The sequence below is a fragment of the Ischnura elegans genome, chromosome 4, assembly GCF_921293095.1.
Source record: "Ischnura elegans chromosome 4, ioIscEleg1.1, whole genome shotgun sequence".
NCBI lineage: Eukaryota > Metazoa > Arthropoda > Insecta > Odonata > Coenagrionidae > Ischnura > Ischnura elegans.
In genome coordinates this window covers 20820676-20833827 of record NC_060249.1, presented here as the reverse complement: position 1 = coordinate 20833827, position 13152 = coordinate 20820676, and the positions used below count along the sequence as shown (strand labels likewise).

Here is a 13152-nt window from a genome sequence, read left to right as displayed (position 1 = left end):
GTCTTCAAGATATTTTTCCAACCTGTTTCTCTGTGCATTTATCTCCTAATGATGCAAGTTTTATATCCAGAAACTTGCATCCAGGAACATTATCTTCAAATGCGCCATTTTATGAAGGAGCAGGAAGCAGATAAAGATTGGCATTTCTCCCTTGCGAGGAGAGCCTTAAAGGAAGGTTGATATGCATTTTTCTCCCACATGGGAGTCAGAGAGGTCAAAGCAAGATAGTTTAACTTCCTTTAGTGTAGGTTCAACAAAAAAACAAGAGCAACATGACACAATGCCTGAAATTCCATAAAAGTTGCTCTTTAAAATCACAACTATGGCCTCTAAAGGCACTTTCTACCGTATTTTGCCTTCAATATTCTTGACACAGTAACTTGAGAAAGGCTGTCACTACCATTTGCCATGGAGTGGCCACGATTCATTGCTCATAACATATGGAAGATATCTGTAGCTATAGATTTTATTCTTTTTCATATTCTCTCCCTTCCATCCGCGAATCTGGAACTTGCCCCTCTCTAAAAACCATTTTGAGTATTCATAAGAGGGCTAAGATAATTTGGTTGTTAGATTATTTTTCGTTTGTCTATTTTCAGTTAGATTTTTCTCAATTCCGAGGTCATCCATGGTGAAATTTAATAAACTCTTCCAAATATAGACACACGAATGAATTTTTTTGGGGACGCTGGAAAGTAAACTTGAAAGATCTCGAGCAACGTGGTGAATCTCATTGATATTACGTCCGATTATCGACTTCCATTCAAATTCATGAATGATCAAGTCTTTTTTGCCATGAAAAGGAATTAAAGAGTTAAAAAACATAAAGAGTTATCACAAATTTCTGGTAACTGATAGAGAATAATTTTCGCATTTTTAGTCCTATCACTCGTGCATTTATTTCCAACTACAATCTTTACTCCCATCCAGATTCAGATACTTACACCAATTCAAGATTAGGAGTAAAAATTGTTGAAGCTATTCTTTTAGACTATAATTTTATCTTTCTTAAATATGCTTATTTATCCAAATTACGGTCTATTTACTCAGCGACACCCCCAGAGTATCCACAAAGTAGTTGAAATCCGTAGTGGGAACATTCGCTAAGAAAACTGAGCATATTGAGCTCGTTATCTGCGGTATGGGTGTAAAGGAAGACCAAGAAAATGAGTAATATTGCAAAATAATTACCTGATGCACTCCTTGTCAGTCACACTCCAAATGAAGTAAAAGATAATAAGATACATTTCTGAGGATATTTTTATAAGTAATTCTGTACACTTATAAAATGGATAAAATTGCCGTTATTTCCTTTCACTATGTATTTTTTCACAATGTCCGCTCGCCTCAAGATCTTCTATCACCTTCAATGGGTAGGAGCATCAGGATAACAGGGACATCACCAGCGTCTGAATGCACTCCTTGTCCCCTATAGTTTATTTTTTAATGTCCGGGAGAGAAGAGGAAGCCCGTTCTTAACGAGGGGCGGCGTCCCACCGTAAGGGCACCGTGGAGGCGTATCCTCACTTGGATCGAAGTCACGCGATAGCGCTGGAGGGTCGTTACCTGGCGAGCTGGTGTATGGTCGTCGAGGAGACGAAGACGGTGAAGGTGGCAGGAAGGAGGAGCAACAGGTGGAGCCACGTGACTGTAGACCTCGTCGATGATGTGCCTGGAATGTAGTGGGGGAAGAAACACAAAATCCAGCTAAGTGCACGGATTATTAAACTTGTTATCTTTCCCAAAAACTCCATCCCAAGGAACGATCAAATTCTCATCAGACCGGGACTCTGTCTGGAACTATAATATGCTGACTTAAAATTAATGATAATTTGTTTTATTCCATATTATATTCATTATTTAGATTAAAAATAAATACATCTTATGGCTTGCTAATGAGCAATGAACGACTTGGGTGTAAAATAAATGAAAGCGATTTGCGGATTGTGGCCAAATACCTTTAAGAATGAAAAGCAGACTTCGTTTGACTTCCACTGATTTATTTCTTCGGTACGACATGTTTCGATCCATAGAGTTCATTATCAAGTACCGAGGAAATAAATCATTCGAAGTCAACGAAGTCTTCTTTTCATTTTCGAAAATCAACTTCCACATAGTTGAGCCTGATACCGTTGAACCAAATACCTTTCACCATGCATATCGAAGTCTTCCATAAAGCAAATTCTGACGCGATCATGTATGAAAGAACTAAATAGCCTATTAAGAAAATCCTCGGGAGCTTCTTTTAATGCAGCCAAAATCGGTCTGATTACTTTTTCCTTTTCTAACCAGTTTGGAACTCCATACCTACCAACGCACTGCAATTATCAAATATTATTTTTATGCGAAAATTCACATAAGTCATAGGAAATTCAACTTCACTCTTACTCAACGAAGCAAATAAAACTCAAATGTACCATACATATTCGGGTAGTTATTTTCCCTCCGGGATAATATCGGAAAATTTAAATTTTAAATGCCCTTTTAAATGTTCTTGACCAAAGTAAGTCTACGGGAATGCCAGGTCGTGTTAGACAGGAGCCTCACTTGGGACTTCATTGGTTGCAGAAAATTGGGTGGAGCTGCTACTTGGCTGGAACAAATTTTAGATAGGCATATCCCAAAGCCAATTTAATTAGTAGTCTTTGGAAGCGGTATTTTGTTGGGTAGGCAACCATCATCGGGGAGGAGAATGTGTCTCATCCCGCCCTCGGACAGGTTAAGAAATTTTCCGCGGTAATGGTGGCCTAATAAACCGAAAAACCAGTTTCGGAGACATTAATTCCTACTTTAATTGGCTTTATAATATACCCCATTAAAGTTGAATTAACTGGTATAGAACAAGTACCACGTACTTAAAGTACCACGGGAAATATCTCATGGTGCTTTGCAAACTAACTAATAACATGCACCTTTAAGTAGCTCTTCAACTTTGAGGTCCCATTGTATCTATAAATATCATAGTAAGTTCATTGTATGTCGCAGCTGGCCAAATTCCTTTTGTAATGTGTACACAACAAATGAGAGTCAGGCATAATTTCTATCTAGTCTTCCTATTAATCTGGTATTACACTCGTAAATGGGGAAGCTCAAGAATTGAATTTTACCAGCAGTAATAGAATTCCATAATGCCTTTCAGCTGATTAAAAAAAAATCATATCGTTCAATAACATTTTACGGTATTCACAGTAATGTGATCAGTAATTTGAAAGTATATACATGGTATGTATAAAATCATGCGTAGATAAAATGATTGGATGATGAAAGTACGGATTTATAACTTTTTCTTCCACACAAAAAAGACAGTCACAGGCGTACGCTCGCTCCAATCGGATTTTGTGAAATATCGGTACATTTCCCATGGAATCACAGTCATTAGTGCTCAAGGGATACATAGTTGATAGTTTAGTGAATGTGCATCAAAATACTCCGAACACTCATGAAGAAGTTTGTATTTATTACCTCAATGTAATACTGCAGTCATTCGTGATGTCTAGTATCATCGTCCCTCTTCCGAGTATACGTCGCGTGGGTTGGCTTTTGGTGACAATATTTTCGTCCCACATTATGTAGATATTCTCAGGTCGAGTCGATCGTAGTTGCATTATGGCCGATACAACCATGCCGACGACGACCGACTCGACCTGAGAGTGTCTCTAGGACAGGAGATGATACTGTTGTCACTAAAAGTCCACCGACGCGACGTATACACGGAATATAAACGCTGATGCCTCAATGCACCCTCACCTCTGCTCCTATCGGCTCCAAATTCCCCGGAGGCCGATGCGGCGGCCTCGGCGGATGCAGCTGCGTCCCCTTGCGTCCACTTGCGTGTCTCGAGCGCGGGTGCCTTGTGCGGCCGGTCACCCTCCACGCTCTCCTCGTTGCTGCGCCAGTACACCGTGGCGATGGTCGCCAGGCACTTGAGCTTCATGTCGCCGCCGCGACGAAAGTGCTTGGGCCGCACCTTGAACTCCAATCCCAGCGTCGAAGTCTCCAGCCCCTCGGGGTCACTCGCGCTGAACGGACCGCGCAGAAACGAGGAATTTGCCTGGGCGAAGGAAAGATCAGTGCCTTAGCAGCGATTTGCTTTGGTATAATGGCTATGATAAGTTTGTACATGCCAGCCAGTCAGGAAAGATGCCCTCGGAAAATCGTATGATTTACATCCTGAAAGGCACTACGTCTAAGAAGAAAGAACATTCTTATCATTAAAAGTTTTTGGATTCAAACACAAAACGATCAATTTGAAATGATGGCGAATTTAAAACATTTTCATGGTCCAGGAATTCTCATTTGCCCACCCAGGATTTGACGACCTATGCCAGTTTCAACATTAAGAAATGCGTCAAAACTTGAGTAGGTATATAAAAACATGTTTACCATACTAAAGTTTTTTCTATAATTATATTAACTTGAAATTTTAAAAGTAAATGTTGAGCTCTATGCAATTTGGCACAAAAGCATATCTGAGACATAAATATAGGGATGTTGGCGGGAGCCTTACTATAATCTTCAAGGTGTGACCCTTTCTAGCCCAAGAGCCCCGAGGAATAGAACGTCTTCAAGCCCTCAACCCACCTCTATGAGATACAGATTCACCAAATTCCCTTCGGCCAAATGTAACCTTGGGTTCCTCGTAGAGATAGTAGAAGAGACAGCTTTCGAACACTTTCAATTCGTATAGGTTATGATTTAAGATAGCAAGAAGCTGATGCAATACTTAGGTTTCCAATATGACCGTAAAATGATCTTCCAAAATAAAATTTTACTTTATTCTTTTATCCCCAGTACAGTAATTCAGCAATGCAAAAAACACTAGTTTACTTTAGATTACTGAAAGACAAAAATAAATGTGTGTTTGACTAATCTTAATATCTTTTTCAGTTCTCATCTTGACAGTCAATCTATTACAATGATGCTCGAACTGATGACAGTGAAGTTTGGATAATGCTGTATATATCTCTAATCGTTCGTTAGAAAGAAAAGATCAGGGCCTGCAGGAAAAAGGCGATGCAAATGAGAGAAAATCCTCTTTTTGGATAAATTTAGTGTTTATAAATGGACGAGCTAACTAGATGACATTTATTTTCAACCAGATTTTGCCTCACCTGATCCCCGTTAATGAACCAAATGAGTTGAGCTGCCGGTTTGGAGCGTCCTGATGTGCAGTTGACGCGGACAGTGTCACCAGCCTGATAGCGAGAACGACCTCCTGAGATGCGGGGGCCTTCCTCTGGCAAGGCTGTCAACACAAGAAATACATCGTTAATGAACTGCAAGAGAAAATAAGTCCCCTTCGCAAAGAGGATTCAAGCATGATAGTTTAAATTTAGGTCCATGTATACAACATCAATTCTGTATCATCTTAGGGGCACACAAAAGCGATCTCAAAGGGATTGTCACACATAAAACACAAGTGCTATATTGTAAATACCAGGCTTTCGTACAACACTCATTAGTTATTTATTTTCAAAATGGATATTGAACATTCCGAAAGTTACATTGCGTGTGGGCATGTCATCTTCAAGGTCCAATCATCATAGATGAGCTATTGCGGCAACTAATGAAACAAGAAATTAATATTATCTTTGCATGAAAAACCCACTTAGATCCGTCTTAAGTACAACTTGGAGAAAACTCCCACGCGCCTAATCGAAAACCTTAATATTGCCGTCGGCACTAGGGAGTAAAGTTCTCCGAAGTCTGATTTTTAATCGAAAATATTAGGACAGTAGGAGTGTATTAATGCAGAGAGTAATATGTAACATTATACTCAAGAGAAGTAGTACGTAAACTGCGAAGAATGAGAGCGTTGAAAGGGAAGAATAGGGAAAGGTGTGGAACTATGATGGTAAAAAGGAGTAGAGATGTGGAGGTCGTTTGACAAGGTACTTAATTTCCCCATAAAATCACCACTTATTTTCGCGAAGTTAAACACCGAGACTCCGGACGGGCACATTACTGTGTTTGAACAGGGGAAGACTGGCGAGCAATATTCCTGCCTGCAACGTGAGGCGCTTAATTGCCCGGCACATATTTCGTACCAAGCACCGCTGAATCCGACTCATAATTTCGAAGTTTCACCGTCTAGGGAGGCTTAGGTAGGAAGTTGAGCGAGACGAAGCGTCGCGAAGCTTACAGAGTGTTGGGATTCCGCTGCATTAACAGCGCAAGACTCGATATACTTGCAAAATTGCTAATCAGTGAGCCTCAACCTTAAGCATAAATACGACTTAGCTATTTTTTTACTTGTTATCTCCCCCTTTTATCTGCGACAAATGCATCGTTTTAGTGCTGAAGATCTAATTTATATTTACCATAAAATATAACTTAATGATGAAGTACTTGTAAATTCATTTACAAGTACAATTCATAGTAGAACCAAACCAAGCACTGAGTAGCCTTCCAGAAACTTTGTTAGTGCTGTCGGCCAGTAGCAACGGTAACAGCGCGAATACCAAGGCAAACAGAAAGATCACATATTATGTATCCCACAACAGGCAGAGGGAAGGTGGATTGAGAAAGTGGGTTAAAGGGTTAGGTTAAAGTATTAATGTTTAACGGCGAAGAGGGGAACACAAGGAATCCCTTGGTCGACAACATTTTACAAAAAGTTGTGGAACAGTTATTTATTCTTGCTTTTCTTCCACCATGAATATAACTTCTTTCGACCATATGACGCCGAAATCCGTCGAAACAAATGCGCATCGGTCAAAAAACTATAAACGTGTAAGATGAAGGTTCTATAAGATGAAAGTGAAAGAATAGACTTGAGAATACAATCCTTCAGCCTCTACTTAAAACTTCTGAAAGTTCCAACAATTAATTTCAACACATCAATTTAAGATCTGCTTCTTCCTTATCGTGCAAGTATATACACAACATTTTCTTGTCTGGCGAAAAACCATCGTTCTACATATTATTTTGACTATAGCCCTTAAAATATCACAAATATACTCTCTAAAACTATTCCTTTTTTACCGATCGAAGTTAGAGATCCTGAGGGCACATAAGGAGGTCATTTTTGAAAGTAAATACAGAAGTGGTGTCCAGTGCCTCAGAGGTTCCATTGTATATAGTGAAACAGTTTGTATTCCTTTACTTCTCTTATTTCCATGTATTTGAAGGGGATTCATTCCAATATCATAAACTAATGCTACACGTCTTGCGATAATGAATTACGAAATGAAAAAGTTTTACGGAAACCCCTCTGCAGAGCAGTTCCCACCCGCCATCTCTCAGTAGACAGCTTTATGTGTAGTTGAAAGTTATTCAGATTAAAATGTACATGTCTACCAAATTATGGGGGCATTTAACATATTGATGGCTAAATTCTAACAACACGAATCTTAAATTCGGCCGGTTTGAGACGGGTATCTTAAACAAAGGGTAATAACGTTAAAAAATAAAAGCAAAAAACACCTGTTTGTTTACAAATGAATGATTTATTTTTAGTTTTATGTACTTTTGGTTTTTAATTTCCGGTGACAAGTAAATAAAATTAAACGGTTTTTTGTTCACCTGAAAAGTTGCTATTTTTGAGATACGTGCTGTTAGAACTTAGCCATTGATATACCAAATAAGCCAGAAACCACAATCACAGCTCGAGAGAAGAAAAAGTGGAATTGAGGAAATCAACACAGTAACAGAGGTGGCATGGATAATTCCTCGGAAAATGTTGCTAGCAAGATGAAAGAGAATTAAAAATAATGTGTGAGTAACATACCTACTCACATAATCATCAGCAGGAGAGATGAAAATCTACGTTATTTGCGAAGGGAACTATACGCCACGCAAGGATCTATATTGGAGTTTCCATAAGTTAGTACTCACGGTTTCTAATTTACGAATCTTTTGAATAAATATAAAAAAAAATTGGGGAGACAAATTCGCAACGAAATTGCACTCGAAATCGAGTGTAATATTCAAATTGCAAATCAAGCTGACACAAACCACAGTGCCATCGATAAGTAAACATCGTGTAGGTATATAGAAGAAATAAAATTTTTATTCCTTCTTAGTTTGTACTTTGGACTCTTGATTATATGAATATAAGATGCCAAAATGTATTCGTAAAATAGATAGAATTAATTCAACATCGCTCATCATGCAAGGCATCAAAATAGTATTAGCAAACGAGGTTTAAAAGTTGAAATTTCTACTACATTCAATATGGCTCTCATAGTATTGGTTCTACAGAGAAGGTTATCACTTTAGCGTTACTACAAGATGTTTGTGAATCTGAAATATGAATTTTATTGAAAACATTTCCTATCCGTTTCATAGCCATCGGGACTAGAGGGTTAAATTTTACGAAATATGAGTTACGAGCGTGATGCGCCCGTTCCCAGCGGGCTTCTCCCTCTCTTTTCAATGCAGGTCCACAGAGGGATAGAGGCGTTTCTAATTTTAAAATGTAGAAAAAAATGCAGGGTTTTATGTACAAATTTAATTGGAATGTTCATGCACAAATTGAGGTCAGAGGACGTCTTTAAACACAACATTGGAAGTAATTACACTATCCTCTGTTAAACGCACATGGGGACTCATACTTACGTATCAACAGGAGACTTGAATGTGGAATCAGCCGCATTTTGATAAAAGTTATTTAAAGAATACGAGATATTGTTGCAAATGAACAAATGTATCAGTTTGTGTGACGTTAACGTCAGGAATATATACCGTTATTTTTTAATTATTTAAAAACCAATTTTAGGAAACAACAGCAATATTTAGGAAGTAAGATACGCCGTCGCATGTTCTCTGATCAATTCTGTGCATTTTGGTACCTCATTTGTAGAGTTTGGTTGCGTATAAGTTGAGAAAAAGGTATCTATACAGTAGAAATAATATAGAAGATGTCTGAAGAAAACCGATGTCAGCTGGGAAAATATCCGCGAAGAATTGGAACGCTACTACTACTCCCAGGAGTGTTCTTTCACCTATAATATTTTCACTCAAAATGAGCGGTCACTCTGACCAAGACCTCCAGCACACCACTTTCGATTACAATGTAATGTCTTTCACCCGAATAATCCGCACCCATGTAATTCTATTCATGCACAAATAACTTAGCAATACCACGCATTCCCTAAAGGTAGCTCTGCCGTGACAGACACACAGAACAGAGATGAAATACAAATCACCATTTTCCCCTGGATTTCAAGGCAACTTTGTGGTTAAAATAGCTGTTTGGAAACCACATATTCAATTATTTAGCAACCGGATGACACCACGGCGATTATAGAAAATATTTGAGCGGTATTGATTGACTGTTGTTAATGGAAAAGGTCATCGAAAACTCGGGATGAGAGAGAAAGGTCCGTGGGTTGGGAAAATGAGAGGACAGGTCCAACAAAGAAAACAAAAATAGACTTTGAAAGCTACCAGTTAGGAACAGCAGGATAACTATTTCAGCATAAACGACGAATTTGTATTCGGTACGTGCATATCTAGAAACTTTGTATGAGTGCTAGAAATTAATTACCTAGATTCTCGGGAAAAGATACAGTATTTCTCAGCCTTATCATAGGTTCTGAATTAAGTATTAGCAATTTTTAAAAAATAAAATACGGCTATTTTTCATTTATATGCATCTTATCGATGTATATTTTTGTTTAACATCAACTCGAAATTTGAAAACTAATTCCGTTTGTCTTACTTGCTAATCATCAGACATCTGTTCGCCCTTTTACACAACAAACAAATGAAGCACCTCGAGGTTATTCGGGCAATGGAATTTTTAATGTGTTTTATGCGCTTGTTCATGCCGCTCTTCAGATAATTAAAAGCTACAGCCTGTCCGCGGTCGTAGCACATAAGTACGCTTGGGGAATCACTTGAGACTTAAAACAACTGATCCCTCGATGAAAAACCATGTGCAGTTGTGCACCCATCTTAAAGCACTTTCAAGTCTCTTTCGTTTGAACTGATGCATCATTACTCTGTCTCAAACCTGTAAAGGCTTGGTTATGATTGTGCCCCAAGTTTCGCATCCTTGCACCATAATTATGCAGAGCTCGGCCTATTACCTCAGGCGAGGGGACTGTACCGAAGCGTTATGCTTTTCTTACCTCGACGTGTTTATTCCTTCCAACCCCAGTCGGCGACACTAAAGAATGGGGCTGACGTCTCAGAAAAGGCCAAGTTTTCGAGAACGTCCAAGGAGACCTCCACTCCTTAGACCTGTCCACATTATGCAAAGTCATGAATGTCGCCCAACTTAGAAAATCAAACCTCAGATTCTATCTCTTAAGTTGTTAAATCAGCTAAATTTAATAAGGAATACATGAGTGGAAATTGATAATTTTTATGTCATTAATTATTAAATCCTAATTTCCTTAGGAAAAATGACAACTGCTTTAAAACAGTTCAATCAAACTAAACATGACCGTTTAATAAGGATAAAAGCGTTGAACATATACTTTAGAAGTATACTGTATTTTATAGGCTGTTCACACGAGTTCGCTGACACCAGAAGTCAATGAATGCTGAAAGAAAACCCGAAAATAAAAAAATTACATATTTGCGTCATCCATCTGCAACATTTTAGCTCGAGGTCCCTCAAATTTTTACTACATACACTTCTATGAAATTAATATGCAAATAATTATTTTGGTTTTTGAGCACCCACTCGTAAACATATACACGCATAATTAACAAAAGTTAATTGTACATCAAAATAGGGACGAATTTTGATTTCCCTAAGCGCAAGCTAAAACAAGTATACACACATTGATAATGAATGACATGAGGGATTGGATTCATTCGTCAGCATTATTTAAAGAAATAATGCACGAGATGAATGAATACCTATATAATCTAAACCTCTAAAACGAAAGAAATCAAGTATATCCTCCACTTCCCTAGACTGAAGCGAAGGAGATCATTTGGAAGTCAAGATAGCTACGTAGATACCTACACTTAGGCTAATGATTTGACTGAGGAAACTCTATAACTTCCTAAATACGCTTGTTAGAACAGTTTTTGGCTAAAATACATGCGTAAAAACTGCATGTGGAAGGTGAAAATTCTTCAGCGTAGCTAAAACTGACACTGGATATTAATGAAAACTTGGAGGTAAAAGAAATCACAAAAAACTGAAGTTGACGGCAAAAATCAGAGAATTTTAGCTCGCAAATATTTTTTTATTCTAAGCCTGCTTCAATTTGTTCCATTATTGCTTTGTAACATATATCTATCTATAAGGTCTTTAAAACTATTTCACTGAAAATCATTAATTCTGACTACATAGAAATGTCTACCAGTAAGATTCAATTCATGAACTGCAAGAGAAAGAATTCCTACAGCACAAATATTTTCCACTTTTTCTTAGGTATAGCATTACGGATTTGTATCTACATACTTCCCCGCAAGCCGCCTAAGAAAGCGTGTGGTAGGGGGTGTCATGACACCAGCCGTCTGCATATAAAAAGCAAATGCACTCAAATATTACGACTATCATTTATTAAAGCCCTTTATGGCTAGCGCGAATTCCCATATGTATCTGTTCGGCAAAATATCCTTCTTAATTTAGCGCTTCTGTAGGATTTGGAAATTTGAAGTGTGGCTCTAAAATGATGTTCTTCGGGTCGCTCCTAAATATATCTATTCCCAGTTGTTCAAGCAGCCTAAGTCTAACGCGCCTAGTCAAGTCAAGCCCATCTAAGTCTAGCGCGCAGTCTCCGAGTCTCTAGTGGCTCCCAGCCTAATTCGCTTAACATATGGGTAACGCTATCTCTATGCCCGTCGCATTTTTTGACGAATCACAAAGCATTCCTTCGTATTTTATGCAGTTCACGCATTAAGTCTTTCTGCACCGAATCCCATATGCTCGCTGCATATTCAAGGTGTGGTCGGACGAGTGCGAAATAGTATCTTTCTTTTACTTTCATATTCGGAAAATCTCCCACAATACACTTGACGAATTCTAACTTCTGCAGGACTATGCCGAAAATATTCCTTATATGTGTTCCCCAGGAGAGGATCGAAGTAATCGTAATTTCCAGGTACTTCACTTTGCCGGCGGCCTTTGTGTTAATACCTTCCAGGGCATAAACATGGTTATAATTGGACAAATTCCGCCAAAAACGTACCGCCGTGCATTATTTCAGAAATATTGGGTCAGAAAAAGTTTTATTTCTCGACGGGTGAGTTGCATTGCACCTAAATTTGTGTTTGCTGGATGGATAAAAAAAGTTGTATTTCCCACAGAAAAATATTTGCTACACTTGCTACTAATAGCTGTCTACTATCAGCATTGTGAATTCGTGACGTAGCCATGAATTTCGTTGGGGGGGGATCCAAAACCAGGGGAGAAAATGTTTGAAAAAAAGGGTAACTCAGTAATGGGTTTTTAACTTATTTTAACACATTTCATTAGCGAAAAAAACAGAATTTGTTAAAGAAAAATTTTGTTAATCATGCTTTTTAAATATTTGGTATTCTTTTATGAAGGAAAATATTTTTTTTTACACCGGGGAGGTGGGAGGGGCCCGGATACCCCCCTAAATACGCCACTGTTGTGAATCTTCTCTCAATTACGTCTCCATGCAGTGAAGCCGATAGAATATTTCGTTAAGCAAAATCCAGAAAATAGTAAGACTGGAGGAAAGAAACTTAGAGGAATGAACTTGGGGGAAGGGAAAAGACCTTCGGGAAGAAGCATAAGATCCCTTCCGTCTCTCCGTCGACAATTCGATTTGCATCGGGGCCCTGAAGAAACTTACGACGTCCCTCTCTCCCCCTACCGCTACCCTCAGCCAATAAATATCAATAGGCTTCCTTAGTCACTGCAAGGAATACCATCGCTACTTTAACCTTTCTACTCCAGCGTTGACCTCTTCCCCAGGTCAACTCTCGTAGTCCTCCTCCCTACAGCGCTCTTGCTACTGCCGGTGGCTACCCCGACTCTCACGAGCCGTTTTCGAAGGAAGAAATATGGCAAGGAAAATACTTTTAACCGCCCTACAATATTCCAATGCAAGTGCATTCCTCGGTTCAGTGCCTAAAGAAAATATGATCAGAACACGATAAGATTTGGCATATCTACGTCGCAATTCGGGGTCACTAGGTAAATATTTGATGCCTAATTATTTTAATAATTTTTTCAATAAATGTAAATCTGTGACTTTGATCTTCTCAAACCAC

At 38.6% G+C, this 13152-nt stretch overlaps 1 protein-coding gene across 1 annotated transcript in view; it reads right to left on the bottom strand.

The window, feature by feature from the left end:
- Nucleotides 1-1242: 1242 nt before the first annotated feature.
- Nucleotides 1243-13152, bottom strand: part of LOC124157128 — a 225279-nt gene continuing 213369 nt past the window's right edge. The window contains exons 4-6 of the mRNA XM_046531632.1: nucleotides 5112-5245; nucleotides 3748-4051; nucleotides 1243-1672 (exon numbers count right to left, since the gene is read on the bottom strand). Of these exons, the coding sequence (XP_046387588.1) occupies nucleotides 1563-1672; nucleotides 3748-4051; nucleotides 5112-5245 (548 nt within the window). The 3' untranslated portion in view covers nucleotides 1243-1562. The remainder of the gene's footprint in view (nucleotides 1673-3747; nucleotides 4052-5111; nucleotides 5246-13152) is intronic.